The sequence below is a fragment of the Zosterops lateralis genome (genome assembly GCF_965231275.1).
Source record: "Zosterops lateralis genome assembly, chromosome: 6".
Classification (NCBI taxonomy): Eukaryota; Metazoa; Chordata; class Aves; order Passeriformes; family Zosteropidae; genus Zosterops; species Zosterops lateralis.
Window position 1 is genome coordinate 46,921,709 of NC_139761.1, and position 17,249 is coordinate 46,938,957.

Genomic DNA, 17,249 nt, shown 5'->3' on the forward strand with positions numbered 1-17,249 from the left:
TGAGGAAACCAGCATCCTATTCCTGTTATAGAAGAGTGTGTACAGCACAGAGCAGTACTCACCTTGCTTTCCATCAGTCTTTGAGACATGAAGTCCATCCCTTCTTGCATCAATGCACAACCAAGAGTACTCTGGAGGAACATGCATCCCCTGGAGCCTCTCCAAGTGTGGTGCCCTAATAAGGGCTCATCTCACCAGTGTGGCAAATAGCATCTCCCAGACTGCTCCCAGACACACAATGAAGTGGGATAGACCGAGGAGGGGACATGGCTGTGGCATTGCCTGAAGACCACTCAGCAGCTGAGGCCAGAGACCAGGTCAGAGCCACAGCACAGCTTACAAGTTTGACTGTCCTGGCTCAAGTAGGGGTGCAAGGGTGGGGGTCAATTCATGCCCCTGGCTGTCCTAAGTGTCCTAACACACAGCAGCTCTGTGCACCAGGAGTATTTATGCTCCCTGCTAAGTGTGGAAAAGCAATGCACGCCACCTAATGCTGGAAAGCCTGGGGGAGGTGATAGATAGATTCTCTTTTCCAGGCTCTGGTGCTGGAAAAAGACACCAAGTCCTCACAGAAGAGGAAACTGGCTTGGGACTGGTTCAGCCCCTTCCCAACTGTTCCAGCAAATGTCTCTGCTGGGGACCTCCAGCTCTCTGGGCAGGGGTGCAGGGTGCCAAAGCTCCTCCAGCTGCCAGACCCTGTCACCCTGGCTCTCCAGCTGTGTGGGACTGGGGCTGACTTTTTGTGACCTCTTCTACCCGTGCTGACTCAGCCATGCCCCCATGGTGGGTGGCCACAGCCCCGGGTGGGACAGCATGAAGGTAAAGGCAGTATAGACTGGCAAGCTTTCAAAGAGGCCACAAGCTAAATAAATAGCCAGCAGCCTATTTCAGTGGCTGCTATATTTAGCTCAAGGAACATTTATTTATAGGCTTGGCAGCCATTCTGAGTCAATAAAAGCCAGAGAGCTGGAAAAAGGACGTTCCTGGGTTTCTCGTTGCAGTAATGGTTCCTGCCGTGCAAACCACGAGGAACAAGAGGAGAGGCAGCCTCAGCACTAGGGCAAGGGGAGTAAGCTGTGCTAGTTGCACACCTATGGGTGCCTCTGCCAGGAGACAGAGCCTCCACATACTTGTAGCCCCAGCCCCAGCTAAGAGCAGCTTCACGTGGGTTTCCTCCCACCTGGGTGCTGCTGCCAGTCCCCTGGCCCAGAGGGAATGTCTCCCTGAAACATGAGGGGATTTAATTGTGCCTGTGGAAATAGAGACACAAGACATCAACTCTGGGACCCAAATGCAGCACTACCCTTCTCCTAGGTAGTGAGTTTGGAAAATCTAAGCCAGGGGCAGGTAAATTGGGAGGGAGATGGGAGCAGTGTTTATGTTTCTCTGTTAAATAATTCTCCCTTCCCATGTTACACATGGCAACAAGTGGTGGAGAGAGGAGGACATGCAAATAGCCTCTCTGGAGCTGCTAGTGGTGTCAGTCACACTGAGCTCCTACCCCAGAAGCAGGTGATGGCAGGTTTTGTGAAGCTTTACAAAACACCCAGCAATTGCAGCTGGATAAGGGGAATGAATTTATAAAACACATGGGGGTTTAGCCCAGCCTATGGAAAGCAGCTGTGAGGATGGATGTCCTTTCTGCATATACATCAATAAGTGCTGAGGCTTTCTGGAGCCAGAACTGCAGGGAGCCTGCTCACGCCTTCTCCTCCCTCCAAAGAAAACCTGCTGCAGGGGGGGCAGGGAAATGCCTCCACCAGCTTCCACTTTAGCACAATCCAGCCAAAATGGGGCTGCTGCTTGGCACCCACCAGCTGCCCCCTGAGCACAGCATGGCTCAGTTTGCCATGGTGAACAGGAAATGTTTATAGGGTTGAGCTGTAGTGCACAGCAAGCCTGTGGCTACACTCTGCTATTATGCCAGGAGCAAGGTGAGGAGCAGAGCACAGCTGGGAAGCAAAATAATAACAATAATAATAATAACAACAACTATATTGTTGTTTATACTGCCTATGTTACAGTGTATTTCAATGCAAACACTCCCCATTTTTGTGATCTTTAGCTTGGCAATCTGTACCATTCCCTACACATGTGTATCCCCATGGAGCAGGACTGGGACAGTCCTTTCCATGAGAAAGGGGATGCTTAGGCACCTGACTACAGCTTCAGAGACCCTAGAGTGGTGGTTTGCAGCCTGAGTGCCCAGGAATGCCCCAATTGATTTTTTTGCCACTACTCTCTCAGCCATGAGCCCTGCTTCTGCTTTGGATTAGTCCAGCTGCAGCTTTCAGCTGCTGGGCCCTATACATAGACATGGGTCTGGCTGTGCATCCAGGTCTGTCTGTGTCCAGCTCTGACTCTTTGTCCAGCTCTCCACTACCTCTAGGCCCCATCACTGCAACCAAAGGTCCATTGCCCTCCCCAAACTCCCAAAGAACCCCATCCTGAGAAGGTCTGACCCTCAAAAACCAAGGCTGACACCAGCTGTTAAAACACCTATTCGGGTATTTATTACAACACGTTGTTCCAAAATACAAAAGAAAGGAAAAGAAAGTAGAGGGTAGAAAAGCACTGCTGTTTACAGCCTCTGGTAATAAATAAATAAAGAGGAGGCAGGGGCAGGGTGTCTCCCCAGGTCCGACGCCGGCGCTGGCCAAATGGACAGCGAGGAAGGGAGTGTGGTGGGGCTGGCAGCCAGACCCTCTCTTCCATGCTTGGGAGTCCCCAGGTACACCAGGGTGGGTACAGACCCCCTCTCTGTGTTGTGCTTGCTGAGGAAGGGTCTGATCCTACAGGGATGAGGAAGGGACAAGAGGCTCAGTCCCGGCATGGTCGGAACCTGCCTGCTCCCTCCCTGTCCACGGCTGCTCCAAAGGCAGGTGAGGTAGGAAGGGTGATGCTGGACCGGGACCCCAACAGAGATCTACCAGGGTCCCCCAAGAGAGGGGTGAGACCTGAGCTCTCTCCTCTCCAGTGTGGTCTCAGAGCAACCTTGGAAATGTGTTCAGCACAGCAAGATGAGAAGGACCCCAACCCATGACGAAGTTAAGTCATGACAGAGACAAGAAACTGTGCCTGGGCCACTTGGAGAAGGGCAGTGTCAAACCCCGCAAATTAAAATTACTCTTCATGGGGCTGGCACAGTACAGGGAATATTTTATACCACGGTGCAGATGGGAGTCCTCTTCCCTTCCCCTAATGTCTCCTCTTACACCTTACAGTCGTCTAGAAACCTCCAGGTTGTACAAGGAGCACAGGCAATGGGTGCAAAAAAAAACCAGCACCAGCCTCTGTCTGCTCATGACACTATGATTTATCAGTGTTTGATAAAGACCATAGCAAGTCCCATGTTGGGAGCTATTCCCAGCCCATCTAAATCCCTCCAGGTACTGGAGGCCACTCACATGTCTCCCTGTGGCTCTGCCACTGGGTTTGCTCTAGCACTGTCCATGTGTCTTCCCCAGGCTGTGCTGTTCCTGGGCAGGGGAACTGTCAGCATGAGGAGGACACTCAAGCCCAGGAAGCCCAGGGCATGGGGCTAAAGCAGCAGCCAATGCCCCCGGCTCAGCTGAGCAGGGCAGCCTTGCAAAGCAGCTGTGATGCCAGAGCAAGAAGGCCCTGTGGGTGAAGATGCAGCCTGCAGCTGCAGCCAGCTGAAGGTGAGAGGACCACGACCTGGAGGGAGCTGATTCCACGAACTGGATGCCTGGCCAATGCTCCTTAAAGCTTTAAGCTTTTGCTATTTAATCCGTTCTTATTGGTGCCAGTGGGTTCTTGCCTCTTGCAAAAATGAGCAGGAACCTGTATGGGGGAGAGGAGCTGCAGGAAGGGAAGGGAAGAGTTAAGAGAATGGATCTGCCCCGGGTTTGGGTGCCTTTATATCCTTAGGAAGCACCTCCCTCCAGCTCCTCTGACAAGGATTTGCCTCCTGAGGCTTGGGGCAGCCGGGAGCTGTGCCGAGTCAGCCACAGCCGGGCTGCGGGGAGCAGAGAGAAGGTGAGATGGGGCCTTGCTTTTATTCACAACAGAGAAACAAAGAGCAACATACAAAGAGTAAGAAGCAAAAAAGTACAGAATCATAACCATAATAATCATAATAATAATCATAAATACTCAAATCTATCATTCATAGATTGCAATGACAACACTGATAGCTTATTATCATTAGTATTAAGAATGGGAGGGGAAAGGGGACAGCAGGAGGGGTTTCTGAGGGGCATTGTCTCCTAAGGGGCAGATGTAACAGGGATGGACATCCAAAGAAACAAACAGACAAAGAGAAGGGCTGGGAAAGCAGCAGGGGCTGGGGATGCTGCTGCTGAGGCCAGGGACGAGCCTGCTCTGACCCAAGCCTCTGGCTCAGTGTTGCCAACCTGATCACTGCCCTCCTGCCAGCTTTGCTCAGCTGGGAAGGAGGTGGCCAGGAGGCTCAGCCCTGAGGACAGGCAGAGGCTGGGGAGGGAAAGGACCAAATGTCCTTCCTAGTCTGAAGGAGAGCTGTGATTCGCTCAGTCCTTCATGTGGTGGAAAGTGCAAGCATTGCCACTGCCATCAGACACTCAGCAGCTTTGTTGGTTCCTCCATTGAAGGAAGGGACCTTTCCTCTCCCTCTGCTCCCACTTCCGCCTCTGTAGGTCCCTACAAATGAATGCACCCTCATCAGATTGGCATGGGAAGGTGATTTTTGGTTCCAGTGAGGCTTCGGGATGTTTCAGCTAGCTGTGAGAGCCCATAAAAAGACTTGGCTGACAGATGATGTGGAGGATGGCACATCTGTCCTCATGACAACCCACAGCTCTCTGACTCATGGACAAAGTGGTTCATTAGACAGAATTTGATTAAAAAAAAATTAAGTAAATTGCAAGCCACTTGGTGACCCTGATGGCTTTGGGTCAGGATGGGCATGAGACACTTGGGCAGGGCTGCTCCATCAAGGCTTATTTTCTGGATATAGACTTAAAGTATTGTATATATGAGGGTTTCAGATGCACATGCCCAATGTAAAGGAGAGGGATGAATGCAAAGTACATCAAAATAAGACTGCAGAAGTGGGTCATGAATGTCTATAAGCTACTAATCTTAAAATATACTTATCTTTGTTCTGGTTTCAGAGGAGAGAGGAGTCCATAGTGTGTAAAACCTCAAACATGTCTCAGAAGCATCCAGGCGATGGCAGAGTGTAGATGACAAAAAGCAAACCATGTATCAGCCTCTCTGCAGGCATTCAGTGTCTCATTTACAACACACGCCCTCTCCTTCCTGACTTGCTTCATCTGCTTTTCTGTGCTTGCAACACACTGTCACTTAACAGGAGGAATTAGATGGGAGCTTGCTAGTGCTTTGTCTGATCTCCTCACATAGTTGTGCCCACCTGTTATCCCTTCTATTACATCCTTTGGAAGTCATTTAAGCCTCTCTCCATTGCTCAAAGCTACACCTAACCAGCTCCTGCCAGCAACTTGCCTGACCTGAGCTCAGTTGGTCTGTGCTGGCACCAACCCTGGAGGACTATGGGATGGGCAGGGACTGAGTGCTACAGGACAGAGATCAGCAGACAATCATCACTGGCATACTTGGGAAGAAATGGAGCCACTGAAGGCAGCAGAAGGAGGACCAGAAGCACTCCTTGGACAGGAGGCAGGTGACACTAACACTATGCCCAGTGAAGAGGCACCAGTGGGACGATGAAGCCTTTTTCTTCTCCCTTCTTAGACTTGACATTGATGCCTACTTAGGACAGCCTGCTGCAAGTGGAGCTCCTGAAACAGCTGCCTGCCTCACAAGATGACCTAAATGCTTTCTGGAGTCTAGAAAGGGAGCTTAAAAAATAGTGTCATCACTGCTTCATGATGAGAAGAGAGCAATGTTCAGGTTGGCAACACTGAGCAGGTTTGAGGTGTTTGCTGGAGGCAATGAGGGGTGGTGATAGGCTTTTGAGGACTATGAGATCTCTCACTCTCATCAAAAGTGATGTGGGGAGAGGAGCAGGTGGTCCCTAGCTCTCCAACCACCCCCATCCCTCCCTGCCACACCGTGGGGAACCAGTCCAGGAGCATGTGGGGGTCCCCAGCATCTCACCAAATAGCTCCATGGAAAACCAGAAAAACCAAAGCCCAAAGAGAGCAAGGAGTCTCCAGGGAGACTTGCCTCAACTGTGAACACAGAGGTGGTTGAGGAAGCAACGAGCTGAAGTGAGCAGCCCCTCCTTGTGTGATTGCAGCTCCTCACGCCTCTGCTTTATGTTCCGTTTTAAACCTGAGATCATTTGGTTTTGTCACAGGTAGTTTGATTTAAAGATAGAAACGAATGACAAGAGGAGGAACAAGGGAAAGGGAGAGAAACCATGTGGACCCAGAAAAGAAAGAAACAACACTCCAAGGATGACACAGGACACAGACATGCACGAACACAGACCCCTGAGGTATCAGCTTTGCAAACTAGTGCGAGACAAGGGAGAAAGCAAAGACAGCTGCAGGGAGAGATGTGCTTTGCAGCGGAGGCAGATCAGTGCCTCCAGCTTCAGAAAGCAGCTTCTCAGCAATCCTGACATTGGGGTTTGGGGGCAAGAGCTTGGCTTCCCACCAGATGGGAGGAAGCAGCCAACCATCTCTGAAAATAAATCTCTTGTGCCCCTCCATGTGCTTGCAGAGCTTCATGTCTGGACAGGTTATCATCCGCTGGATGGAGGGGAGCCGGCCTGGAGGGCAACAGGACCGGGGGAGTCCTGGCACCTGCAAACACACTCCCCCTGAGTTTCTCAGATGTGAAATAAAGGATGTGGGAAGCCAGAAAAAACACGGCCCCCAAGGGGAAAGTGGTGCCCATACTTCCCAAGCAAGGTAGCTGAGGTGAGGGGGAGCTGACGGGCTGGGGCAGGCAGGCAAAACACCTCCCAGCAAGGAATCCCAACTACCATCAGCCTCCCATCCCACCCTCTGCTGTGGCAGCTTCCAATGCCTTCCCCATGCAGCCTCCCCCATGGAGGTGACATCCTGCAGCCTTCCATCCACTTCACGTGACTCCCACCTCTCCATGTCCAGCAAGGATGGGCAGCCAAAAGGAGGGGAAGGGAGGAGAGGGGGTATGGCTGGGACTGGGTGATGGCCAGGATGGGGACAATGCCTAGGATGGGATGATGGCTGGAATGGTGGTAATGGCCGGGATGGAGACAAGGAGAAACAGAGACCAAGGTGGGAAGAAGAGGCAGCAGCTTCCAGAAGAGTTTTCTGGCTCAGTTTGTGTCATAAGAAGGTTTTATGGTTTGCTTATTTACTTGTTCATTTCTAGAAAAAGTGCCCAGAAGAGTCTCCTGTCCCCTTGTTGGTATGCCCAGAGAGAAGGAGGGAAATCTGTGTTGTGGACATTAACTATAGAAGGAGCCACAGGCCTCAGATATTGCTTAGAAACTCGTATTTCAGATTTAAATACCATACACAGTAAAAATAGAGCTGAAAGTACCGCCCCACATTGTCTGCAAATCATTGCCAGAATGAACAGCTTCAATAAATTAAAAACAAAACAAAAAAAATTTGAAATATTATTTACGTCTCAATAAAAATTGCAGTAAAACCATTTACCTTTTCTTTCGTGTGTGTGTTTTCGGGTTTTTTTTTCTTTATATTATATATAATATATATTTATATATGTATAGGGCTGCTCCAGTGCAGCATTTTTAGGATACTTAGCCAGAGAAACACAGGGGAGCATGCTTAGTGCACCAGGGTGCAGGGAAGGGGCAGCTGTGGTCCCCCCTCCAGGTGCTGTGCCCCATCACCACAGCCAAAATTGCGACCCCTGCCTCTTCCCACTTGAGTTTCAGGCCCAAATTTTGAGTGCGGGTGTCTCTGAGGGCTGTGGGGCCCTGGGGATGGGCGGGGAAGGGCCGGGGTGAGTGCAGGAGGGACACTAAGCATCCGCCGCTCTGTTTCCCGACTCTGGAAAGACTCGTCCACCTTCGCTTCGGTTTCAGCGCTTGCGCTCCCGAAAATGCAGGCGCAGGTATAAATACACCCCCCGACCCCCTTCCCGCTCCCCCCGGCTTAAATATCCCCCCGCCCCAGCCCCGTCCCACGTCTCCGGGCACCCCGGGCGAGTGTCAGGACACCTCGATGATCTCCATGCTGCCCGAGAAGCTGGACTGTTTGCTGATTTTGCCCAGCTCTTCCCGAGCCCTGCCCTCGGACATGGTCTCCTCGAATTCCATCTGGCAGCTCCTCCGCTTGAACTGCTTCTCGGCGCCGGCCTCCTCATGCCAGCTGTGCCGCCCGTCCCGCGGCTCGGCCCGCGCCTTGTCCCTCAGTCTGATCTCGCAGCCCGCCGCCACCGCGCCGCGCCCGAAGGCCGCCGGGTACGGCCCGGCGCTGCCGAACAGGCCCCCGCCGCCGCCGCCTCCTCCGCTGCCGGAGTCCTTGCCGAAATACCAGCCGGCCTCGCCCGGGGCAGCGCTGGGGGACTCCAGGTGCACCCCGCAGACGGCGGGCGGCTGGCCGAGCCGCGGGGGCAGCCCGTCCTCGGCGCCGGGGCTCTTGCGGGCGGCGCAGGCCCCGCCGACGTTGAGGCTGAGCCCGTGGGCCGGCGAGCCCGCGGCGTGCCGGTGCTTCCGCCGCTGCCTCACCTTGGCCTCCAGCAGCAGCTCGGGCCCCGCGGGCCGGTCGGGGCTGTCCGCCCCTGGGGAGAAGGGGCTGAGGCTGCCCGAGCCCGAGGGGCTGTCCAGCTTGCAGAGTTTGGGCGCTTCCCCAGGTCCGGGGGGCCCGGGGGGGTCCTGCCGCAGGCCGGGGGAGTAGGCGGACTTGATGTCCAGGGAGAAGGAGCGTTTGAGGCGGTTGGTGTCCTGGATGCGCTCGGAGGAGAGGTGCAGGCCGTTGAGCCCCTGCTGCAGCGTGGTGGGTGACAGGACCTTTGGGGTCCCGCTCTGCCGCTCGGGGTCACCGGTGGGGGACGCCGGGCCGGAGCTCCTCGGCACGTCCTCGGCCTTCTCTGAGGTAGGTGTTGGGGGTTGCCGGCTGCTCTCGGCCACCTCCGCTGGGTCCTGCTGGGCGTCCCCCTCGCCCCAGTCGCCCTTCGACTTCAGGGCCTTGAGGAGCTTCAGGCTCCTCTCGTACTCCAGGAGCTGGCCCAGGAAGTTGAAGTTGGGTGAGATGGATGGGCGACGGTCCTTAACGAACCTGCCGAGAGGCACAGACAGCCCCGTTGGTGCTTGGTCCTTCGGTGGGTCGCCCCTACTCTCTCAGCCTCTTTAGGGGGAAGAGGCATCATTGAGAACCTTTGGACCAGACCCTCCAAAGAAAAGGATCTTGGGGAACCATGAGGCTTGGGATGCCCTAGGATTAGAGCTGGGACTGCCTCCCCACTCCCTTTTACCACTCCCAACCGTTCCTTGTTGCATGCATTTTATGAGGGCAGATTTGGTTTGGTTTGATTTGGTTTGGTTTTACTGGGACCCAACCAAGGCCAGACAGAGCTTCAAGGACCCCTGACCCTCTCTTTCTGGGCTCAGCCTGCTTTCCTTCCCTGGAGTGAAGTGTACTGGCATAACCTCCCCGCTACCCTCAAGGGACAACTCACCTGTAAGCATCATCTGATGACATGCCCATGGTCTTCATGATGTAGGCGATGGCAATGGTGGCTGACCGGGAGATCCCAGCCAAGCAGTGCACAATCACCTGGCAGCTGGACACCTTAGCTTTGTCTGGAGCACGGCAGAGGAAACAGAGAGAACAACCATGGTGAGCAAAATGGTTCTAGCCTCCCTCCACAACCCTCAGCCCCTTTGTGTGAGAGGACAACAGCTGCTGGGAGCAAGACCAGGGAGGAAGAGTTCAGGTTGTGCAGGCTGAGAATTGGAGGGTCTGCAACCATAAGAAAAGCTCACCGATGAATTCAATGGACTTGTCCAGCCAGGGAAGCAGCTTCTCACAGTAGTTGTCATTGACAGGAATGCGCATGAAGTGACTATCACAGATGAAGTCTGGCTTGGGACAGGAGTTGCTGGCATTTAGGACATAGCTTATCCCATTCTGTGTCATCAGGTCCTGGTGGGAAAGAAGCCATCAAATGATCAGCTGACTTAAGCCCACAGCACATACTGAAGATCTGTCTTGCCATGCACACTCCCTGCCTTTTCCCATCCCAGCATTTTCTCCTGTGTGTGCTGCCTTGGCCTAGTTGATGATAATACAGCAGAGACCAGCTGAAAGGGTTGTGTCAATTTAGATGACACAGGTTTGAACCTCAGCAGATCTTTATTTTGGTCCAAGTAAAGCGAGCAAGGCCAAAGACACCTAGAAAGGGGTTCCAGAGGGGAAAAACCCAACAACCCCAGTATGAGAGGAATATGACAATGCAGGAAATAAAATTAGGAAAAACTCTGTCTGAAAGCTGTGAAAATGTCAGCTGAGGGAGAAAGGAGACATCTCACCCACAGAGTGGAGCGAGGCACTGGTAGCACCCTACGTTAACCAGTGTGGCCAGAAGATATTCTATCCATAGGCAACAGAATGAGGCCAAGGGTGGAGGCCTTGCGTGGGCAATGCTTCTCTTCTCCAGCACGTGGCCACATTGTGGGGATGGCAGAAAACACAGTTCCAAAACATGAACAAAACCCTCCAAGGGGGTGGGGAGGGAAGGAAACCATCAATTTCCCCGCCTGGCATTGGCTCCTCAGGATTTTGGCGCCAGGATTTCAGCCCTAGCTCTCCAGTGGCTGGTTCCTGCCATTCCAGCAGGCTTGATGGAGCCAGTCCAGCTCCCAGGCTCACATTCTTGTAATTTTTTTCTTTCATTTCCTTCTACTCCCTGTACATAATTTCTCTCTCCCTCCTTTCTGTCTCCAACTTCAGTCTGGTGTCATGGTGCCTCTCCCTCCTTGCCTGCCATGGATGAGGACGCCTGGCTGGCTCCCTCAGGGCTGCAGTAGGCAGATGCTTAGCAGCACTTTAACTGCAATTCCTCTTTCTTTCTTCTCATTACTTTTCCTTTAAACAAAATTCCTTCCCTGGTGTGACATCACGGGACAGCCTTTCTGGCACCTTTCAAAGGGAACTACATGGTCTTCCCACTGGGACGGAGAGGAGTCCTTAATACTTTCACCCCTCTGCATGACTGGGGTCCCTAATGGGACAGGGCAGATGTGTCCCCTCAACAGGGCTGTACCTTGTTCAGGACATCCTTCTGGGAGCCCAGGTAGAGATGTGGCAGGATGCGTGTGGGGCCAACATTGGCCACAGGCAAGCATGGCTGGGAGATGCTCATTGGCAGGATGGCAGCTGGCTTCCCCTCACAGAGCCCTGGGAAGCAGGACGAGAAGGTGGCAAAGCCTCCTGTGGAAAAAATGGGGACATTGAGCTTGGAGCAGCAAGGCTAAGATCATCAGTACCCAGCACCCCAAGGCCCAGGCTGGGGACACAGTGGTGATAACCCTGCAGCCCTGAGAACAGAGCCTCCAGGGGCACCCCAGGAGCACTCCAGGAGTGCCCAGCCACCACTAACCAGTGCACATACATTGTGATCGCTGTGACACACATACAGACAAAGGAATGGAGAACCAGCTGTGATTTTTCCCTGTCACAGCTGGGTATTAATGCACATGTGAGGCATCCCACACCCTCTCCAATGAAGTTGGCTATTCTCAGCTTCATTCAGACAAATAACAGGAAGAGACAGTCCTTTTTCTGGGTCCTTACTATTCTGAGGACAGGGTCACCTTTTGATAGCAAAATCCATCAGGGCAGGATGATGAGAAGCAAGCCCACGGAGATGCAGAGCTCCTGGGGTCTGGGAGGTCAGCCCAAGCTTTGCTACATTGACTACACTTACATATCGGGATTTCTGAGAGATGCCCCCTCTGCCCAGCTCTGCCAAGCCCGTGATTTCTGCCACACCATGGTGGCATAATGGTACTTGCAGGCCACTGCTGTTTTTCACGCTCTGACCTTGCTGAACGTGACAGCAAGCAGTGTCCAGTTTACTGCACCAAGCTACTGGGCAGTCACACCCAGCTTGAGCATCTTGAAGCCCAGTGTTGAAAGAAAACCCCCATCTGAGTTTGCAGGAGCTGGCATGTGACAGCCAGAGCTATTGTCACAGTGTCTGTCACATGGTCAAAAGCCTGAGAGCCAGTCCTGAAAGCCTGAGCAGGGGTGCAAGCCTTGCCCTGCTTGCACAGTGGGCAGCAAGGGGAACTGGAAAACCCCTGGTGCTGCTGCATGTCCCGCACAGTTGCATAAGATCACTGGTGATCCTGATTTCCTCTCACTCGCTGATCCTGTATTCCAGGGTAGAGCCAGGTCTGGCTAGCAGTGTCCTAATTTCACTCCCCTCCAGCTGAGGACATCTGGGTGGCAGTTCCATGCAATGGAGAGAAGCTTGAGTCATATCTGCCTCAAGTTTCCCTTGAAGTTTTCCCAGTCATGCGAATGAGCAGATGCAGCTTGACATCACCCAAAGGGCAGAGAAGACTTGGGGGCTTGACTGCCTTTGACTGTCAAAGGGACCAGGATGCTCCCACGAGATCCTTTTGAGAGTCCCTGGACTGAGCACCATGAGAATCTCTGGTCCATCTCTACAGCTAAACAAGACTTTTTAACAAGCCAGTCTGTCTCCCATTTGGAAGCAGGGCAGCCTTGGCATATTCACAATTTACCTTCTCCAGCACTTTGGCAACATTTCTGCTGATCCTCCTGGAGCACCATTCTGGCTGCTTGTGTGGCACCCACGCTCTAGAGAGGCATGACTGGTGCTGCAGACAACCCATCTGACAAGTTTGTGAGATGAAGGTGATGGAGAAACCAAAGTAGTCCACAAAATCATGCTCACACCACTTGGGAACATCCAAGGTCCTCCATCACACTCCATCTCAGCACCTCCTGGTGCCAGCTCCCACTGGCCTAAGGGGAAGGTGTCCTTCAACAAACCTCTTTCCTCCCCTCTCTTATGTTTTCCTAGCAGCTAACACATCTCCCAGCTTCAAAACCCAGTCAAGACAGGAGGGGTAGGGTTAAAGCACCTTATCTCTTCCAGCACTTCCTTTTCTCTGGCTCCCTCCGAAATGACATCACCTCTCAACTGGGAGATTAAATCAGAGCAAAGGCAGGAGGCCCAGCACAGGTGCAGCATAGCTCTGGTTACTGCTCATCCCTGCACTGTGTCCCCATTGCCAAGGACTGTCCATCACTAGCCAGAGCTCTGCATGGACATATGTGACCTCCCTGCTTTGCTCTGTGCTGAAGCCTGGGGGATGCTGGGGCAGAAACCCTGTGGGAAGTGTTTCCTTCAGTTGCCCCTAGAGAAGCCTTGAGTTTGAGTAGGGCACAGATCTGACCCTGGGCTTGTGTGGAAAAACATGAGAATTTTTCTGAAGGAACACGGCACATTTTTGGAGATCAGGGTGCACACAAATGCAGCCCCAGGGATCAGTACCTGCTCTGGTCCATAGGTGCCCAGCCTCTTGCACTCACATCTATCAGGAGGTGCCCAGGCAGTGGATGGATTTGTATGACTCTTTAAGGTGATCTCATAGTTCAAGCAGGTCAGGGCATGATGCTCTCTCCCCATTGCTGGCCTCCACCACACTCAGCTGGCAGCAGATCCTCTGCCAGCCCTGTCTAGGGAAGTCCAGGCAGGAGCTGAGGGGGCTGTGAAGCAGGCAGGGATGTTTGTAGAGTGGCAGAGCACCCTCACCTGCAGTGCTTACCTGGGCAGGCTGTCACAACTGGAGGATGCTGGCACCTGACATGATGACCACAGCTCACCTCACTCGTCCTAAGCAAAGCCTCAACCCTGTGTCCGGGAGTCCAGGCAAGCTCCCAGCCCACCTGTCCTCATCTCCCCCATACTTGCAGCTGCTGAGGGCAGCCTGGGCCTGGGGGAAACCCTAGAGATGGGGCCGGGTACTTGACACCATCCCAACATGGAAGTGATGCTCACCCCACCCTGCAGCGGCTGCTCCAGCATGCCTTTCATTTTTAGAAAGCAAAGCAGCTCTTCAAACAATCCCAAAGGCAGTAAATTACCCTGTCTGTGCTCCAACTGACACCTGGGCTTTCCTCCCCTCTATGTTCCAGGCCATGGATCCCAGGTTTTGCTGGGAGAGAGCAGCAGAGCCCAATGAAGTGAGGAGCCAGGGTAGCCCAGTTCTAGCCTTTCCTCTTTTATTCGCAATGCTGGTGCCAGGAGCACCATTTCTCTTGGCATGTGTGGAATTAAGCTCAGGAAGGATTTGTATCTGTCATGGAGGGGGTGTTTGGGGATCTCTGGTTTCTTCTGGATGCTCCCCTACCCTACTGAGGACTTGTTGGGGAGCAACTGGTCCTTGTCTGGCATGGCCCAGTGAACTGTTCATGGCTTCAGCATAGAGGGCTCTCAAAACCATTCTCTGGAAAAAACAGTGTCTGTCTGCCTACTGCAATTACTTGAGACAGAGATGGTGCCCAGGAAGAAAAGTGGGAACTGGAGGGGAAGGGAACCAGAACAAAAGTGGGGATGCTTTCACTGCTGCTGTTGAACATGGAGAAAAAAGGAGCCAAGAACCAGCATCAGGTAGGTTCTAGGAGGCCTAGGAAGTGAAAACTACCCTCCTGGAAGTGAATATCACACTGAGGCATAGGGTGTTGCAGCAACAGTGCCTGAAGAGTACAACAGAGTACAACAGAGACCTTGTATCTTCCCCATCCGGGGCTTCACTCACAGGGTGCTGACCACCCTTCCACCTCCTGTAGAAGCCAGCCCCTGTGGGCCAGGCCCCTGCCCTGCTCTGCATGGCCCTCCTGTCAAACAGAGGAGAGGGGAAAACACTACAACTTCTCCCCTATCCCCATCTTTGCCAGGCCATCCCCTCTGCGCATTTTCCAGCTGAACATCTATGATAACCTCCCAGTGAAACTGGATTTATTGTGAGAACAGATGCTGCAGAGGGAATGCAAACAGCCTGGGAATCCTCCTTGAGCCCGTCCATCAGGCCAGAGGGAAGATGCCAGCAGCATCTCTGAACAGGCTCCTGTGGTACCTGCACTGCTGCAACTGTTGGAAGCCGTGTGGCTCCTCCCCTCCAGCAGCAAACTGCACAGTGAGGGGGCCCTCTGCCAGTCCCTGCGCCAGTGCCTGCCTACAGCCCTGAGACCAAAAGGAACAAAAACACAGCCAGGGAAGGAGATTACAAAACGTAAAGACAGAGATGTTGCACTACTGAGCTGGGACCCTGACACAGCTGGGGAACCCTCCACTGCCCTGGCTGTCACCTTCGGGTGGTCTCTGGGGACATCCTAGTCATAGCTGTGTCACTAACAACATTGCAGGCAAAATCTGTCACCTCTGAGTTGCACTGTGCCCTTCTCTGCCAAGGCTGGGCAGCAGTGGTGGTGCAGAGAAGGTGACATGGAAGGTGACGAAGTCCTGGCTAGTGACAGGGATGTAGTGCGGCATTATTTCCTTCTGGTGGTAAGCCTCAGCTTTAGGGATTTACAATCCATTAAGCTGTATGAGATGTTAACAGAGGCGCTGCTGAGGATAAAAGGAAGGTGTGGGATACACAAAGCATGGATATCCCAGCTCCCTGTTTTTCCCTGTGTCCCTCCCTGCGCACTGAGGCCATCTTTCTAGGCTGGAGGTGTAAAGTGGAGCTGGGGCTTGAAAAGCCTCTCAGACCTTGCTCTGATGGCTGCACTCTGCGCATACATCTCTAGCCCCATGGACTCACCACCTCCTTCAGAGACCTCTGAAACAACCCAACAGCTCTGGCCTTGATGCTGTGCCCTGCTAACTGCAAGAAGCTTCAAAAGGGCTGCCCAGGGAACCTGTCTCATCCCAAAACTGCTCTTCAAGAGAGCCACATGCCTCTTGAACACCCCCAGCCCAGTAAGTCTCATAGAAGTTCCCCTAGAGACACATCGAGCAGCATGTCCTGTTCAGCAGCCTCCCCTGTGCATTGCAGGCTCAAAGGTCCCCACCAAGAAACAGGGAAGAGGTGACATGTCACTCTGCTGTGCCATCAGTTTGTGGCAGCAAGGAGGAATGGATCCAGAGCTGGAAATACTCCCTAGGCCAGCAGCTGCCACACCCCAAGCCCTCACACCGGAAGCTAGCAGGAGACCTACAGGGGTATTAAAGATGTGTTTAACAGCCCACCCTGATCGCTGCCATAACGAGAGTTAGAGAGCAACAGCCGGAGCTGTTCAGAGAGCGGCTCCCCAAGCAGCTGCCAGAGGTTTTGCGGCAGCCCGCAGCCCCAGCAATGAGTTTTGCGCCTGTGCTCGTGCTGGAGACCCTCCGTCCCGCTAAAGCTCCTGGCAGCTGAGGGGGCTGAGAGAGGCCAGGCTCTGCCCGGCTCTCATTAAAATGCCTGCGGTGGCTGAGAGCTGCTGCCAGGGCGGCACGTGGCAAGGAGCAGCGGGGCATGCAGGCGAGCACGCGCCTCGGCTTGCTGCTGGAGCAGCCGCCACGCCGGCACGGCTCTCTCGCTACTGCCTTGTCTCGGTGGCCAGGATGGTGCCTGGATACCCCCCTTCATCAGCCCAGCCTCCTCGGGGATATGCTGCTGCCAGCACTCTGACCCATCCATCCCCAAGTGTTAAAGCACCTCGCTGAATCGAGCTACAGCAGGAGATGACAAGAGCTGGGGGTACCTGCAAAACCCCAGCCTCACCAGCATCATGCTCAGCCTTCTTATGACAATGAGCCTGAGTGCTTGGCCGAGCATCTCTGCCGCAGGTTGAATTGAAGGACAGAAAATGGAGGGGCCTGTCAAGCTGCACATCAACCCCCAGAGCCGCTGGGAAAATCCCTCTTTGCAAAACACCATCTCCCTGACTCTCGTGCTGGGTGGGAGCCTGTCGGTGCCGGCAGCTAAGCTGGGCGGCATGATGAAACACTGCTTACTGCCACCCTTACTCACTGTGCTCCAGGGAGCTCTGGGGCTTTGTCAGCATTTCCTGCTGCCTGGGACGTGTCTGAATTTTCCCCCTGCCTCCATCCTCACTGTTTCCCCAGGTACTGTAGTCCCTTTTGATTTTGCTCAACCCTCCCAGCAATGCCTGATGTGGACGCAGCTCATTTGCTTGCGCATCCTTCCCACAAGCCTGGTGAAATTCTGGTGCTCTGCAGCCTGCCCAGCTTGCCCTCTCCTGGCTGATGCTCTTTTATGTCCCCTCATCTCAGAGCATTGGAGAGAGATGTCCAGTTTTCAACCAGTCTCTTTTTCCACTCCCCTACTCTGCCCAGGTTTCACCATCTCCTCATTTGGCACAAAATTTCAT

At 53.5% G+C, this 17,249-nt stretch overlaps 1 protein-coding gene across 5 annotated transcripts in view; it reads right to left on the reverse strand.

The window, feature by feature from the left end:
* Positions 1–2,545: 2,545 nt before the first annotated feature.
* Positions 2,546–17,249, reverse strand: part of DUSP8 (dual specificity phosphatase 8) — a 48,405-nt gene continuing 33,701 nt past the window's right edge. For all 5 annotated transcript variants that reach the window (XM_083864336.1, XM_083864337.1, XM_083864335.1 and 2 more), the window contains 4 exons: positions 11,155–11,321; positions 9,875–10,034; positions 9,568–9,691; positions 2,546–9,167 (listed from right to left, as the gene is read on the reverse strand). In XM_083864336.1, coding sequence (XP_083720462.1) covers positions 8,099–9,167; positions 9,568–9,691; positions 9,875–10,034; positions 11,155–11,321 — 1,520 coding nt within the window. In that variant the 3' untranslated portion in view covers positions 2,546–8,098. The remainder of the gene's footprint in view (positions 9,168–9,567; positions 9,692–9,874; positions 10,035–11,154; positions 11,322–17,249) is intronic.